This window comes from Erythrolamprus reginae, chromosome 3 (assembly GCF_031021105.1).
Source record: "Erythrolamprus reginae isolate rEryReg1 chromosome 3, rEryReg1.hap1, whole genome shotgun sequence".
Classification (NCBI taxonomy): domain Eukaryota; kingdom Metazoa; phylum Chordata; class Lepidosauria; order Squamata; family Dipsadidae; genus Erythrolamprus; species Erythrolamprus reginae.
In genome coordinates, this window is record NC_091952.1 from 76235679 (window position 1) to 76253376 (window position 17698).

Sequence of the window (17698 nt, forward strand, 5' to 3'; positions counted from 1 at the left end):
CTCCTATCAGAGGCTGAGTTGTTAGCCAATCACACTGTTTGTGTCTTATCTCTTGCCATGAGCGTGCTAAGGAATTTTTATAGTTCTTTGTCTGTCCAAAGTTCATGGCTAACTTATGAGTCACTGTTTCCAGGCAAATTTTCACTACGCTTGTCCAGATAACTGTTTCTGTATATCCTAAGCATAGCTAATTTGCTTTGTGTGGCTTTATATGGCTTACATAATTCCTACAGAGGGGTGGAAGGAAAAGCGGAAGGGAGGAGGAGATCTCGGAGTGTTCCTGGCCCGTGTGTGGCACTAGAAGGACGCCCGTGGGGCGGGGTGGGGAGAGCCAGGCGAAGGAGGGTGCCTCTGAAGGCGAGGGAGGAAGGGAAAAGAGATGCAGTTAGGAATCGGAGGTCGAGGAACTCGGCTCTCTTTTCCACTCTCAGCCATGCAGTTAGGAAGGGTTTGGTGAATTGGGTCTCGAGGACAGCTGCAGAATTGGGTCTGGGGTACAGTCCCGAGGTTCTGGCTGCCGGCATTCATTCTGTCTCCTCCTCCTTCTTCTCCCCGCCCGCTCACATGCGCCCTCACCCCCGGCAGTTGTGCTCGCCGATCAAGAAGTCTTTTCACTTTTTTTGGTGTCTTGTTTGTTCCGTGGGGAGTAGGATCAATAGGAGGAGGAGGAGGACACACATCTCTCCTCCTTGCTTCTGCTTTTCCTCCCGCTGCGCCTTCCAATTAAGACAGTTCTTGAGCCTGCGGGGGGAGTAGGGAGTTAAAGCCAGCTGCTTTGGACACCTTGAAGGGACTCCCCCGGAGGAAGTGGGTGCCAGGTACGGAGTACGAGCCAGGGAGCCTTGTCTGAGACCAAAGCGCCGGTCCTTGCCACGGAAACACTTGCCACCGAAAACACTTTCAATGAGGGTGGAAGCTCCGCCAGCTGACAAGCCACCAGGCAACTTCCCACACGTGTTAATCCACCTACAAGGCTCCTTCCTGGCAGCCTCTGCTGTCTCCCCCCCCCCATGCCTCCTCCACCTGCCCCTGAACAAGGATACAAATGCCGGCGGTAATAAGGCAAAAGGGTTGAGTTTTGGGATGTCCATCCTTCGCTTTTACATTGATTTCTGTGGGAAAAATTGCTTCTATTTATGAACGTTTCTACTTAGAAACCTGATCACGGAACAAATTAAGTTCGTAAGTAGAGGTACCACTGTATTGGGAAAAAGAGTGTTTGTTTTAACATATTCTTGACAAATGCTGTATGTTCTGAATCTGTTCTACTGTGTAGTCTGAATACATAGCCTTAGTATGTAGATTCTTTGAAATGATTTATGTACTTATGCGATGCACATGAATAAATTTGCAAGGCTTTTACTTCCTTTTTTGTTCAGTGAAACTTGCAAAACCTGAGTCCTTCAAGATTGGGTGGCACAGAAGTCAAATAAATAAATAAATAAACAAAAACTTCTTGTTGCAGAAACTATACTTTAGCCCATCTTGGCACATTTCCACCAGATCTGCAGTTTCTCCTCAAAGCTCATTTTCAGTTTGCCTGACCACTCGGCTTCCTTTATCAACATCTAAAACAAAACAGCCGCCCAGGTTTATGGATGGGAAGGACAATTTTGCTATTTCTTGACTCAACTGCCATCTCTTCAGGGTAACAGCTGAACTTCTGCTTTGATTCATCACTCTCACTTTCCTCCCTTCTGTTTTTCTTTTAAACTTTCTTTCAGGGGAACAAAGGAAACCAGATAATATTGCCTAGGAGAAGAGCTAAACTTTGTCCCCAGCAGATTGTTTTATGGTAAACTATTCAGCTGACTAACCCCCAAACATTTATTATATGAAAAAATTGTAATATATAATATAGTACTGATGATGTTCGTCCATTGTGTTCAAAGAAGACCTTGACATCTAATGTGTTGTGGGCTGTATGCGATGTGTTTGCAGGTGGCTGATAAGGCCTATATGGGTATGAAATATTCTGCTATGTTGGGCAGACATGATGGGGCACCACTGTCACACATTTGCAACTCTCGCTTCTCTTCTGCTATGAATATTCTTCTGGCCTCAGATGTCTGGCAATCTTGGTGGATCGACATGCACCATATTGGTTGATCTTGTGCCAGTGTTCCCCAGGAGGTGGTGTGAATACTACAAATAGTAAGAACAACATTGATCCCTTGGAAAGACCAACCTGGGTGTCAATATTAACAACTTTGAGAAAGAGGAATTTCAACGAGCTTACTCTTAACTAGAAGAAACATTAGTTCAGGGACAAAGCTGGAATAAAGAGGATTCCCACCCTTTTTGTCCTCTCTCCCCACATCTGATTTTATTTATTTATTTATTAGATTTCTATGCCGCCTTTCTCAAGGCGACTCAGGGCGGCGTACAACATTAAATATAACAATATATAAGAAATCTAATAACTATAAAATATGAACATTTACTAAAACATTGTAAAAGACCCCATGTACACTCACACACATTCATCCAATCCAATCATGTCTTGTATCAGGCGGAGATAGTCTCATCACTCACGGCCCCCATGCCCGCTGGCAAAGGTAGGTTTTTAAAGCTTTATGAAAGACCAGGAGGGAGGGGGCGGTACATATCTCTGGAGGGACTTTGTTCCAGAGGGCCAGGGCCACCACAGAGAAGGCTTTTCCCCTAGGCCCCACCAGTCGACATTGCCTGTCCGACGGGACCTGGAGAAGGCCGACTTTTTGTGATTTTATCCTACCCCCTGGCCAACATCTGATTTTATCTACCCCCTGACCAATGAATGTATAATGGGCTTCTTTGAATGGACATGTGTGTATGCTAATAGGTTTTTTTAGTTTTTTAAATGTAATTCTTAATTTTAATTAATCATATCTATACTGTTTTTATATGTTGTAAGCCGCCCCGAGTCTTCAGAGAGGGGCGGCATATAAATTTAATAAATAATAATAATAATAATAATCCTGACTTCTATGAATTTAAACATCCAAATTCAATCGGCCTGGATCTCAAGCGGAGGAGTGCCAAGTTAACAACTTAAATAAATATTTGTCACAAGCAGGCAGCTTGAAATCCCAATGCATTTTCGCATTCTCCGCCTTCATTGGGGCGTAAGGGACCCAAACGCGCAACCCCTTACGATTGTTCTGGGGTGGGGTAGCCCTTCCTCACTGCCTCACAGCCACACGAAGCCACGCCCCCTTCTCTTTATTTGCCCACCCACTTATTAGTCTCCCAACTTGTTTCTTCCGCGGCGGCCGTTTCGCTCCTCCTCGTCTCGCGCTGCTTCCCTCAGACGTCGCTGATTGACGGCGCTCGCGCTCTTTCCGCTCGCTCGCTCCCCCCACCCCCACTTTCAGCTTTTAACCCCCGCTCGCGAGACCGGCATTTCCCCCCCTCCCCTCAGTGGGAGCTGTTTGGCATCTTACCGGCTCCCAAGATGGCGTCCATCATGGAAGGTCCGCTGAGCAAATGGACCAACCTGATGAAAGGGTGGCAGTACCGCTGGTTCGTGCTCGACTACAACGCTGGACTGCTTTCCTATTACACGGTGAATATGGAAGGAGGGGCCCCCGCTGGAACATAAAGGAAGTGCGCATCTTATGTGTATGTGTGTACGGGGAGGGGGCGCGCGGAAGGAGTCCCTCAAGCTGCGCGCTTGGTTAGGGATAGGAGATTTTTTGGGGGGGGGGTGTCTGAGAGAGGGCGTGTCCTACCGGAAAGCCAATCGGGATAGGGTGAAATCCTTCTGGTGTCCAATGGGGAGTTAAGTTTGGAAGATTTATATGAAAGGAGCGTGCGGGAGAGTTAATATTTCACTTTACCGCGACTGAAGGAGGGTGGACGGAAGTTAAGACGCCCTGCCTGTTCGTCGGAATACACTGTTCAGTTTATGAAATGAAGGGAACGACGCTAGTCCCAAAACAGATCAGTGGGGGTGAAAAGGGCATTCCCCTTTCTTTTGGCATAGGTAGATTTCGTATTACACAATGGAAGGCACGTTTGGAGGTCCTATAATCCAATTAATCTATACCAAAGTTGGGTCTTCTATGACAAGTGGACTTCAGCTCCCAGAATTCCTGCGCTAACATGATTGGCTCAGCAAGTCTGGGAGTTGAAGTCCATAAGTCATGGAAGAGCCAACTTTGCCTACCCTTGCTCTATATTATTCCAGACAAATGACTGTCGAATCTCTTAAAACCTCCAGTGATGGAGCACCCACAGTTTCTAGAGCCAAGCTGTTGCACTGATTTAATTGTTCTCACTGCCAGGAAATCCTTAATTCCACATTGATTATCTCTTTGATAGGTTTTGGTCACCAAACTACAAAAAAAAAAAATGTTGAAACTCGAGAGGAAGTGCAGAAGAGAGTAACCAGGATGATAAGGGGAATGGAAACTAAAACGTAGAGAACTTGCAGGAACTGGGGATAGCAAAGAGAAGGACCAGGGGAGACAGGGTAGCAGTGTTCCAATACCTGAGAGGCTGCCACAGCTAGAGGGGGTCAGGTTGTTTTCCAAAGCACCAGGGGGGCAGACAAGGAAAAATGGAAGCTGACCAAAGAGAGTTATAATCTGGAAATAAGGAGGAACTTTCTGACCGTGAGAGCGATCAACCAGTGGAACAGCTTACTTGCATAGGTTGTGAATGCTCCAACACTTGGGACTTTCAAGGGGAGATTGACCTGCCATTTGTCAGAAAGTTTTCTCAAATGTAGTCATGCTAACTCCTCCCAATTATTTTAAGCATGATTAAATCAAACATGACTAAGTCAAGATTTAACTCAGCTGCCTTATCTTAATACTAAACAGCACACATTTCAAATTATACTTTTACAGATCTTTAAAATTGATGTGGCTTTCTGTGAGTATAGTTATTTTTTGCTATTTAAAAGAAGATGCAATTGCACTGGGCCTCTTCAGATCAAGCATTTATTTTAAAAAGTGGCTTCATTTTGTTGTCTAGAACAGAGGTCCCCAACCGCCGGTCCGCGGACCGGGACCGGGCCGTTGGAGCTTTTCAGCCGGTCCGCGGCGCCAGGGCCCCCTCGGCCTTTCCGCATCACCAGCGGCGCTCCCCCCGCCAGCCAGCCAAGCCCCGCGCCCGCCGGAACCGGCTCCTCGCTCTCCCCCCGCCGCCCGCCGCGTTTGCAGGAGGTGGGGAGGGTTGGGCGGCCCGCCAAGGCCAGGAGGGACGCCGCTGCCCCCCCCTCCTTCCCTCTCTCCGCCCGCCGCTGCGCCTCCTTGACAACGAGAGGAAATGCCGGCAAAGGCTTTCCTCAGCGGAGGCCGGCGAAGGTGATATTGAATGTCGGGGGAGAACGGGTATTTGCACGCGCTCCCTATCTCCCTGCTAGCCCACTCGGAATATTCAAAATAAGAAAAACCTTTGCCGGCGAAGGCTTTTCTTATTTTGAATATTCCGAGTGGGCTAGCAGGGGGATAGGGAGCGCTTGCAGCCGCCCGTTCTCCCCCGACATTCAATATCACCTTCGCCGGCCCCGCCTCTCCTCCAAACCCCCTTGCTGAGAGCCCGGGGCGAAAGTGCTCTCGCAAAGGTGAGGCGGGCAGGGCGTGCGCGCGTCATCGCTGAGAAGAATGGAGAGAGAACGAGAGTGAGTGAGAGCAACAGACAGCAAGATAGAGAGAAAGTGAGAAAGAGAGAGTGAGAAAGGGGGGGGAGAGAAAGAGATAGCAAGAGAGAGAACAAGAGAGAGAAAGAGCGTGAGAAAGAAAACAAGAAAGAGTGAGAGAGAGAGAAAGCAAAAGAGACAGAAAGAAAACAAGAGAGAGAAAGTGAGAAGAAGAGAGAGAAAGAGGGGGAGAGAGAGAGAAAGAGAGAGGGGGGAGAGAGAGAAAGAGAGGGAGAGGGAGAAAGAGAGAGGGAGAGGGGGGAGAGATAGCAAGAGAGGGAGAGAGGGAAAGGGGGAGAGAGGGGGAGAGAAAGAGAGAGGGAGAGAGAGAGGAGATAAAGGAAGAGGAGAGAGAGAAAGGAAGAGAAAGAAAGAAAGAGGGACAGAAAGAGAGAGAGAGTGAGAGATGCTCAGTGAGCCTTTCTTTGAAGTTGCCTTTCTTTCTTTCTCTTTCTTTCTTTCTTTCTTGCTCTTTTTCTTTCTGTCTTTTACCTTCCCTTCCTCTATTTCTTCTTTTCTTTCTCCTTCCTACCTTCTTCCCTTACTCTCCCCTTTCATAAGTTTCCTTGCTTCCTTCCTCTGTTCCTGTCCCTTCCCCCTTTCTTTCTTTCTTTCTTTCTTTCTTTCCTTCCTTTCCTCCCTCCATTTCTTGCTTTCCTTTTCCTTCCTCCCTTCCTTCCTCCCTCATTCCCTTCTTTCACTCCTTCCTCTCTTACTCTCCCCTTTCACACCTTTCCTTGCTTCCTTTGCACCCTTCTTTTGTTCCTGTCCCTTCCCTCTTTCCTTCCTTCCTTCCCACCCTCCGTCCATTCATTCACCCATTCCTCTCTTGATCGCCCCTTTTACGGCGCCGCTGACAGCTAGCTCTCTCCCCCCCCCCCCCCCCTCACCGGGCCATGGAAAACTGGTCTAGCTTAAAGCCGGTCCCTGGTGCAAAAAAGGTTGGGGACCTCTGGTCTAGAACAATAATAAAGCAGTCTTTAAAAATACATTTGTCTAAAAATAAAAATGTCTAATAATTTGAGCATTCTATAGACATTTATAATTATTGAGTTACCTCCTGGCATCCAAATTCAGCAGAAAATAAAAATCTGCTGCTCTCTCCAGAAATTTGCCTCCTTGCAGCTAGTTTCACTCAAATGGCCTCAAATCAGCTGAGGATTGGAAAGCTGATAATGAGTTGCTTGGCTTAACAGCTCTGTTCTGTTTGCTGCAATTGCTGGGAGGCAGAGGCCAAAGGGTGGGGGTAGCTGGCTGGGTGGGGTTATTTCTGTGTATAAGACACACCCAAGTTTTCACCCTCTTTTGGGTGATAAAAAGGTGTCTTTTATACTCCAAAAATATGGTAATTCATTTATTAGCCCATATTAGCCTATATTTCTTCCACCTCCTATTCAGCTGCATTTAATGTAAAATTATACTTTAACATGAAGGCTATTTTTTTTTCTTTTCAATCATGTTTGCCTAGATGCCTCTGTGTTTTCTTGGCAAGGTTTTTAGTAGTGTTTTGCCATTGCCTCTTTCTTAGGACTGAGAGCAAATGACTGGCCCAAGGTCACCCAGCTGACTTTGTGCCTAAGGAAGGACCAGAACTCAGTCTTCCAATTTCTAGACTGATGTCTTCAACTGTACTGTACACCAAACTTTTAAAATTAAGTTGTAAACTTTTTTAAAGTATTTTTTTTTACAAATTGAGTAAAACTGACTCTTAGTGTAAAACTTTTTTTGTACCATACTTTGTCAGATATTAATTCCACCTTTCCCTCAATTTATTAGATTTTAATTTGCTCAAACTAAATGTATATTTTGTCATATAGATATTATGGAAGTTGTAGAAATCACTCTTTTTTATGGGGCTAATTTCAGCCCCATATATTTCCTTCAGAGAGACTTACTTTAAAATTAACTGCTTTAAAATTAATTGCTAATTTATTGCTATCTGTTTTATATCCTGGCCAGTTCTATTGGTTATTCCTACATCTTCTCTGGGTTTGTTGTGATATACTATAAAATTTTACACAATATGCATCAAGTTTACCATGGTCTAAAGAAACAGTAACCTTTTCTGATTTTTATTCCAATATCCAGTTTATTTTTTAATGCATATAAATTTATAAACTGCTACCTTCAGGGAACAATCCAAGTTCAATTGCAATGAATTTATACTGGTAATGTAAAAATAGAAAGAAAAAAAAATAAAGAAACCTAGGCAAAAATCTCAATAGCCCAAACAGTAGGATATAAAACAAGCAAAACTATCTGAGAATGTTCCAACTATTGTAGGAAAGGGGAAATTAATTTCTTAATTTAGTATTGTGTAATATTTTTCCCACAAAAGTAATTGTTTAGTAATCTTAAGTGTATGATTTGTAATAATTAAAATTGTGTAGAATGTAAGTGATTATATATAGTGGAATAGAAGTTAATAGGAAAAGAAGTAAAAGTTGCATAAAATTAAACTGGGTGAGATAGAACTTACCCAATTTGATACTTTTGGCAGAGTGTGATAGGTGCTAGTTCTGATATATGATTTTGAGATTGTCCTTTTTAAATCTACACAATTTTTTCTCTCGGGATATTTAAACTATACATTGTTGTCCTTGATTATCAGCCATGCTAGATGAACTGTATGGGATTAATAGTCCAAAATACCTGGAAAAATTATTTTGTTTACTAGACTTCTTCCAGTTTTTGGGTGCTTTTTTAATCTGTAAAGAACATAAATCATGTTATTTTAGGAAATAACTTGCTTATCAATACTGTATGTTTAGTACATAAAGTAACAATTAGTTTAATAAAGCTTTAATTTAGCAGGCTTCCATTCAGCGGTCTTAAAATGAAATTAACTAAATTTCAATCTCTTCACCACACCCTCCCCAATATACATTGCATTTGTAGTGATATGGACAGCTTATATTTCTATGTCATATATTTCTGTGAAGCTATGTATTTACATAAAGGTTAATGAACTCAGATACATAAAATGCTAGAGAGCATTCTGGCAGACTGTTATAAGTACCCCTTCTGCCTCCTTTCTTGTTATATAAACTGAGATTCAACAAGCAGTTTACAGGATTAAAAGCAATCAGAAAGCCCCAAAAACCTCCAAGAGCAAAAATGTGAAATAACTGGTTTCTTATTTGGCACATATTTTCTGCTTTAAGCTGAAGCACTTGATCCGAAAGGACATATAATATCAGATTACTTGAAAAAAAGGGCTCTGCAGTGATCTCATTCAGGGAAATTGCCATATTTTTTGGAGTATAAGACGTACCGGAATATAAGGCGCACCTTTTTGGGGGAGGAAAATAGGGAAAAGAATCTCCTTACCAGGTATTCATCATTGAGAATGCCCTACTTCTGGTTCTTTGCAAATAAACTCTCTTATGGGAATGGGCTCCTCAGCAGGGCATTGGATCTTAGAGCAAATGGTCCTGAAGATAACCAACATCAGACATGTGCTGGGTTTTAAAGGCGATAACCCTAAACCTGAACTGCAAATGAGAAACTGGCTGGCAGCCAGTGCAACTTTTGGAGTAAACATGCTATCTGGATATAGATGTGCCTCCCTACCAGAGTGACTTAATTTCTACTAAATCTGCACTTCTATTCTACTAGTTTTTCTCATCATTCCTATCACCCATTTCCTCCCATGTTGACTGTATGACTGTAACTTGTTGCGTACATCCTAAGATTTTTATTAATATTGCTTCTTCATTGCTTATTTGACCCCTATGACAATCATTAAGTGTTGTATCACATGATTCTTGACAAATGTATATTTTATTTTATGTATGTTGAGAGCATATGCACCAAGACAAATTCCTTGTGTGTCCAATCACACTTGGCCAATAAAAAATTCTATTCTATTCTATTCTAAATCGTTTTCAAGGGCAGATGTATACATAATAAATTGAAATAGTCTGCTTGTGAATTGATGAATGCAAGTGAAAAAAGAGGTGATTATGTTCATGGAATTGAAAGCATTATACAAAAAAAGCATTCAGTTGCTTGAATCTCTTCCTACACTGAAACATAAGTTTATCTGATCCAATAAGTTGTTCGTGTGAGCTAGATCAAATTCCTTTTGATATTAATATGACACTGCTCAAAAAAATAAAGGGAACACTTAAACAACACAATATAATTCCAAGTAAATCAAACATCTGTGAAATCAAACTGTCTACTTAGGAAGCAACACTGATTGACAATCAATTTCACATACTGTTGTGCACATTCAACTTTGTACAGAACAAAGTATTCAATGAGAATATTTCATTCATTCAGATCTAGGATGTGTTATTTTAGTGTTCCCTTTATTTTTTGAGCCGCAAATTTAACTAATCTAATAAATAATAAAATAACTATCAGTAAAATTTGGAATGTGATTCCTAATTATATTTGCAATTAACCTGAACAAAGTAAATATCTAGTACTGAAGTATTTTTAAAGCTTTAGCTTTAGTATAAAATGTCAATCTTACTCCTTAAGTTTACTTTCTTTGGATCTCTTGAAATTTATTTTTATATATTCTGTTTAGGAGCAGTTGCATGAGAAAATGATATACAGTGATCCCTCGATTATCGCGAGGGTTCTGTTCCAAGACCCCTCGCGATAATCGATTTTTCGCGATGTAGGGTTGCGGAAGTAAAAACACCATCTGCGCATGCGCGCCCTTTTTTTCATGGCCGCGCATGCGCAGATGGTGGAGTTTGCGTGGGCGGCGGGGAAGACCCAGGGAAGGTTCCTTCGGCCGCCCAGCAGCTGATCTGCTCGGCAGCGCAGCAGCAGCGAGCAGACGAAGATCGGGGTTTCCCCTTTGCGTGGGCGGCGGGGAAACCCCGATCTTCGTCTGCTCGCTGCTGCTGCGGCCGCCCAGCAGCTGATCTGCTTGGCAGCGCAGCAGCAGCGAGCAGACAAAGATCGGGGTTTCCCCGCCGCCCACGCAAAGGGGAAACCCCGATTTGGCTCCTCGCTGCTGCCGCGCTGCCGAGCAGATCAGCTGCTGGGCGGCCGAAGGAACCTTCCCTGGGTCTTCCTCGCTGATGCGCCCGCCCGCCGCCCGCCAGCAAGAGGGGGAGAGATAGAGAAAGAGAGAGAAGGAAAGAAAGAGATGAGAGAGGGAGGAAGAGAGTGTGAGAGAGGAAGAAGCAAGATAGAGAAAGAGAGAGAGAAAGAAAGATGAGGAAGGAAGGAAGAGAGTGACGTCATCGGGTGGGAAAAATCGCGATATAGTGTTTCGCGAAGAACGAGATTGCGAAAATCGAGGGATCACTGTATAATAGCTGCATTAAAGTGTTGTCAGTAAGAGTTAGCTGTGCATTTCATATGTGTCAAATGACTGCCAACTCTATTAACTTTTTCTATTAATGAATTATGTAAACAGGACTGGGAAAAGTTGATATTCTGTTCTGTCATAGTGAAATAAATGGCCTTTGAAATACATTCAACCTTTTTATTTTACAGGTAGTCCTTGGGTTACACTTATTTATTCAGAGTTATGAAAAAATTCCAGCCATCACAGTACCCCTACAGAAAAAAATTTGATGGCATGGTGAACAGTTCCCATTTATGATCCCCATGCTGCCCACTACTCCTCAGCTGTCCACTACCCCTAAGCTAACTGTCGTCATATTTTTCACCTGTTTTTCTTCTGTCTGGCTTACCAAACCCAGCTAGCCTCAAGACCCACATCATGGGGTTTTTATTAGTCATGCTGTGCAGGGTGTCCTCATCACTGCTTCCACTTGCAGCTACCTTCCTGTGTGGCAAGCCCTAGGCTATGCCGTTATCAGGAATTGCCTGGCAGGTGCTACAAAAACATCACTGTCTTGTGATCCAATGGGAGGTTTGCCTTGCAGCTGGCAGTATGGTATAATGGGGAAGATTTTTACCCCCTTCCTGGCAGGGTGGCTGCGCCCACCTCTGTTTTATATCACCTGCCCATAGCACCTATCTCTTCTTGCTGCTTAGTAGCCTCACACTTGTTGCTCTTGCCTACAACTTTCAACCTCTGGCCTGATTACTTGAGATTCCTGTTTCTTCTCACATGGTGTTCTCATGAGGTCCGCAATGACCTGCACCATCCTGGGTTATGAAGCAATTTAGATTTCTGGAATTGCCACCACCACATGATTATATTTTATGACCCCATTGCTTACTGATAGAAATTCCAGTCCCAATTGCCATCATAACATGACTACCTTTGTCACAATTTGGTCAAAGTGCATATAAAATCAAAATAGAAAAAACCCAAAATGTTAGAAAAAGAAGGGAGGGAGGGAGGGGGGTAGGAAGGAAGGAAGGAAGGAAGGAAAATGAAAGGAGAAAGAGAAAAAACTGGTGACTTCCAATATTTTTTCAGTGCAGTAAAAACAAAAAAATAGATACAACTACAACCTTTGCTTTGCATTTTACAACAATTGATGAACTTTTCTTAAAATGGATATTATTTTTCCATTTCAGTCAAAAGATAAAATGATGCGAGGGTCACGCAGAGGCTGTGTTAGACTAAGGGTAAGTATTTCTTATATTTATTTATTTATTTATTTATTTTTTTATGGACTGGAAACTTGAGATGGGTTATGTGCTTATTCCTATGTTTTTTTAAAAACATAGATCAACTTTACATTTCCTTTATATACTATTAAAATTCACATTGTTTATCTGTTTGTTTGTACCCTCAAATTAGTCCAGACAGTGCATTATACGGCAACATTTTTTGAATCAGGGAATCTAAATAATATATGAAACTTAAATAATATATGAAAAATATGGAATCCATTACTTCTATGGAATTGAAATTTCCACAATGTTTAGATTAGTTTCATTTCCAAAGTTGGTGGCTATTGCAGAATCCCTTGGGTCATGTGATTGTGTTTTCTTACACTGCCTTCAAGACTCCCACAAAGGAAGTCAATGGGGAAGTCAACAGGAAGTTAGACATTGCTCTCATTTCCACTACCTTTTTTGCTTGCCTGTGGTTATTCCATTTATCTGTTTCAGTAGGAAAATATTCTCATTATTAAAGTTTATTTGCTGCTAAAATTATTTTTGTATTTATGATCCTCTTCTTAGATGATCATGGAACCATTCAGCATTGAGGGTGAAAAAAAGTATGGTCAGCCTAAATTTACTGTTTATTCTGATCACATCAAACTTCATTACTTTTCCCTCAAAAAAATAACCCAATGTGTCACTGGGTTGTCAAGTTGAATATAAGTACGTTTAATAATTACTCAGTCACAAAGTATTTGGAGTCTATACAATAATATGGAGCAAGTTTCAAGTACCCATGGCCAGTCTTCATAGTGGGTGGAGACAGCATCCAGGAATAGAAACATAGAAGATTGATGGCAGAAAAAGATCTCATAGTCCATCTAGTGTAGTAGACCTTGTCTACTCAAGGATTGGACTGAGACACTCCTCTGTTGCTAGAGCTTACCAGTTTTCGACTCAGCCCTCAGCGAGGACACTTGTCAACCTTCATCCCTTCCACTCGTTTCCTCCTTATCTCAGTTTTGGTGGAATGGATTTTGAACTGTGAGTGGATTGTGCTGTGGACCCCCTATTACATAGGTAGAGTTGCAGCATTTCTCCTTTCAGTGGCAAATCAGGGCAGCGTGTAAGAGCTTGCCTCGTCTCCTCTGGCCCTCGACAGCCTCAGAAGTGACAAAAGGGATGTGTCCCACGTCTGGAGTTAGGATTGAGAGGGGATTCCACAGACTCTTGGCTGAGAGCTTCGCACTCTCCTCTCCTGTCGCTAGAACTGCCTGCCTTTCTGAGCTGTCCTTGAAGCTGCGCGCTCCTGATTCTCCCCTATTCGAGCTGCTGGTGTGACTGGAACTTTCATTCTCCGCACGGGGGTGAAAAAGGCTGTCTGAAAGCATTTCTACAGCAGAGGAATTAGAGCTGTTACCTTCTCATTCTGCCTCTCTCTTCTGAATTACCAAAGATAAATTGTCCTGGGTGTCTAATGCCCCACAGTTTGGTGGCATTGACAGGGCTGCATGATAGGTCTTTGGGTTTAGCACGAGCGAGAGTTAACATTTACTTAGCAATTGGAGCCTGACTCCAGCTAATCTGATTGTGGATCGGTGTGGCTCAGCCTTTTTGGTATTTAGCACCATAGCTGCCCTCTGGAAATAGGGCAATTGTCTCTTTCTCACATTGCCTACTTTTAACTCCACAGGTTAAGCTGTCACCTGTTTAAAATGGCAGATAAAATGACAGATGACTGTTAACCAAAAGGCGGGAAAGCAGTTGGCTTCATCAGAGCAGCCTGCAACAAAGTCATACATTAAGCACAGCTCTAAAGCTGCAGGAAAGGAAGGCAATAGTCATAGGAGCGTGAAGGCAGATTTAAATGTGGAGGCTAGAAGGGATAAAGCCCTAAAACACCTCTGCTCTCAGACTGGCAATCTCAAGCCTCTTAGCCCTCCTGAGAAAGGAGCTCCCAGGTCTTCCAACCCCAGATAGTCAATGGCTATGGTTAGTCTCCTGAAGGTGGTCCAGGGCAGGGATTTTTCATACACCCTGAGGGTTTAGCCAACAACCCCACTTTGCCTCGGGCCCATGCCAGTGACCCCAGAAGCCACCTTCACACCTACAGCTGCTGGTCTTCTCTCTGAGTCGAAGGTGGATCCCATCAGACACCCTGACCTGCAGACCATTACTGATTATGCCATTAAAGAGGGCATCGCTGCTGGGCTTCAGCAGCAATCTAGATGAGTCTCATTCATGTGCTCTGAGATCCTTTGTTATCAGGGACTTGAAGACCTTTCCTGAGGCTTATTCCCCCCCTCCCTTCTTACCCAAGCTGCTCACTGCTCTCTGAGACCACAGGGAGGCAGACCTGTCAGAAGACAAAGGACTACCAGAACAATTGGCCTTTACCGGGTTATTCCAGCTCAAATTGCTTCTTTTAAAGCAAAGAATTCAGTCAGGTTTGGAGTTCAACATCCAGACTCAGCACCGGAGGCAGATGCTGACCAGGCAGATCTGATCTTTTCAGAGCCCACCAGGGAGGCGGAGGCTATCCCTTCACCATGTCTTTTTGTGGTTCAAAGACAATGGCCCTCCCCTGCCGCTGGTCCATTGCCAACATTGACTGACCACACATTTTATAACGTTGGGTCTGAGCTAATCAGAGCAATTCGGCTCCCATCAATTGACGCACCCGTGGCGGCTTTATACTCTGCTTCCTCCTTACCAGGTACTCCTGAGGAGGCTCTGAAACCTGAGGACAGAAGGGCAGATCTGGTTCTGCAGAGGTACTATCAAGCAGCAGCATGGGTGATCCAAGCGTCAACAGCCACCTTTTCCTTCAACCACATATCTGTAATTTGGCTCTGCCAGCTTCAGGTTGGGATCCCAGTGTCAGATACCAGACCACACCAAGATCTTAACAACCTGATAATAGCAGCTCACACTGGTCACACTGTTGCCATCCTGATACTAACTTCCTTCTGGTACCCACCCAGGTTAAGGTTCATCCCTTGTCCCCCCCACCCACAAGTTCATTATGAGGACCAGTCCGGTTACTCCGGTTGCAGGGATTCATTAACCTCCTCCTTACATCTGTTGGTGCAGAACAAAGGATGACCCTGGACTTCAAGAAAGGAATTTATTTATTTATTTGTTCGTTCGTTCATTCATTCATTCATTCAATTTTTATGCCGCCCTTCTCCTTAGACTCAGGGCGGATTGCAACATGTTAGCAATAGCACTTTTTAACAGAGTTAGGCTATTTGTTGTGGCTAGTAACTTTCCCTCTCATGCAAAGACCCCTCCCAATGCCCATGATACTATTCTACTGTGGCAGGCCAAAGTCTATAATTGCCAAAGATGGCTTCAGCCTGACACCTTATCCCCATGAACTGTCTGCTCCATTTGGGAGCAATTATTGTCACAGTAGACTGCAAGGTTTACCTATCCCAGGAGCGACAGACCAGCCTCAGAGATCTGGCACGTCTGATCAAGAGGGAGTGGACCATTCCATTGGCCCTGCTCTCTCAGCTCCTGGGCACACCTGTGCTCTAGAGACCTCCAATGGTTTCTCTTGCCATTTCAGAGGACAGGCAAGAGCGACTCGCCATCCAGGGTCCTGGTTCCTTTGGAAGTCACCCAGTCGTTAGCCTGGTGTATGTCCCTGGCCCTAGCCAAAGGTTGTTGTTTCAAAGAACCTGAGCATCTCATTCTTATTATGGACACCAGCCTCTTCGGCTAGGGTGTGTGTGCACCTTTCTTCACAGAGGGTACATGGACAGTGGAACCAGAGGGAATGGGCCCAAAACATCAACTGGCTGGAGCTAAGGGGGAGCAATCTGGTCCTCTGTCAATTCCAGCAGACAGTTACTGGCAAGCACGTCCTAGTACTGATGGACAATGTGGCTGCCAAAGCCCACATGCCCACATAAACCATTGGGGGAACAGGATCGAAGTCCAGGAGCAGGAATATGATGGGTGGTCTCTGGGCAGAGAGGCACGCCTATCCATTGTGGCAGAGCATATATCTGGGGTGACAAATGTGTAGGTGGACTGGCTCAGCAGAGCCTCAGTCAATCATGCAGAGTGGCACTTGCACCCATCACTGTTTCAGGAACTCTCGGACCGGTTTGGCATCCCAGTGGCAGATATGTTTGCCACCCCAACCAATGTTCAACTGCCATGTTTTTACAGCAGATTTCTGGCTCCGGAGGCAGAAGGGATCGATGCCTTCTGATGTTCTTGGCCTCAGGAACTGCTCTATGCCTTCCTACCGCTCCCTCTGATCCCGAGAGTAATCTGGAAGGTGGTTGCAGAGAGGGCAGAGATCCTGCTCCTCACCACTCACTGGGCCAGATGCCCATGATTTGCTGACCTGGTGAGCCTGTTGGTGCTTGTCCTTGGAGGATCCCTCAGGACAAGGTTTCACCCAGCCAAAGGGCACTGGTTCATCTAGAACCACAGTGGCTTTATCTGACTGCTTGGTAATTGAGTGGAGCGTTCTGTGGGAGGACAATCTTTCCTCCAGGGTCAACACCATCCAGGTTTCCAGGAGACCTTCCATGGTGGGCATTCCTAATTCCACCTGGCGGAACTTTTGAATCTAGTGTGATAAAACCGATCTCCTCCCCACAAAGGTGACAGTGGCCCAAATCCTGGAGTGCCTCCAGGATGGCTTGGACAAGGGACAGATAGCAGCTCTTGCATTGGTGCTCTCATGTGGGAAGCTTCAGTTCTTGACTCACCACCTCACAGTGCGCCACTTCTTAAAGAGTGGTGCACAGGTACCCTACATGGGACCTGTCCAGGGTTTTGAATGCCTTCACCGGACCTCCGTTCGAGCCATTGCGTTCAGCCACCCTACAATAACTTACTTTCAAGGTGGCATTCCTCATGGCTATTACATTAGCCAGGAGGTTTTGGAGTTACAGGCCCTCTCAGAGAGGGTGGACCTCTGCATTTTTCACTCTGACAGATTTGTGCTCATGATGTGCTCATGGTTCCAAAGGTCAAACGTGTGTCTGGCTCCTGTTTACACCCTGGAGCAGAAGTGGCACACGTTGGATGTCATAAAATGTACATAAAAAGGGCATCCGTCTTTAGTCAGAATCTCTATTCTTATCTTTCTAACCCACTTCCTTGGGCAGGAAGGTGTCAGCTTCTATGATAGATAGATGCTAAGGGCATGCATAGCCAAAGCATACTAGCTGCAGGGCATCCTGCCTCCTGGGCACACAATCCACCAGGAGCGCAGCCACGATGGCGGTGTGAGCAGCGCAGGCCTCTTTAGAGGAGATCTGTAGAGCGGCCACCTGGTCTTTTCCCTCTCTCTTTATTAGGAACTATAAACTGGACAGATTCGCTTCCGCAGAGGTGGCGTTTGGATGACGGGTGCTGCAGAGCATTGCCACAGACCAGGGAAGCTCAGACCAGGCTGCAACCCACCCATGGGGACAAGCCAGCTTTGGTATGTCCCATTCCTGGATGAAGAAGCTGATGAAGAGGTGTTGATCACCTCTTCACCCACTGATGAAAAGGTGTTGATCTTAGCTGCTATGCCTCTTCTCATGGAACGGAGACAGC

General features: G+C 44.6%; 1 protein-coding gene across 2 annotated transcripts in view; it reads left to right on the top strand.

Moving 5' to 3' along the window:
* The first annotated feature begins 3209 nt into the window (after positions 1-3209).
* Positions 3210-17698, top strand: part of OSBPL9 (oxysterol binding protein like 9) — a 75995-nt gene continuing 61506 nt past the window's right edge. For both annotated transcript variants that reach the window (XM_070745900.1, XM_070745901.1), the window contains exons 1-2: positions 3210-3547; positions 12095-12145. In XM_070745900.1, coding sequence (XP_070602001.1) covers positions 3437-3547; positions 12095-12145 — 162 coding nt within the window. In that variant the 5' untranslated portion in view covers positions 3210-3436. The remainder of the gene's footprint in view (positions 3548-12094; positions 12146-17698) is intronic.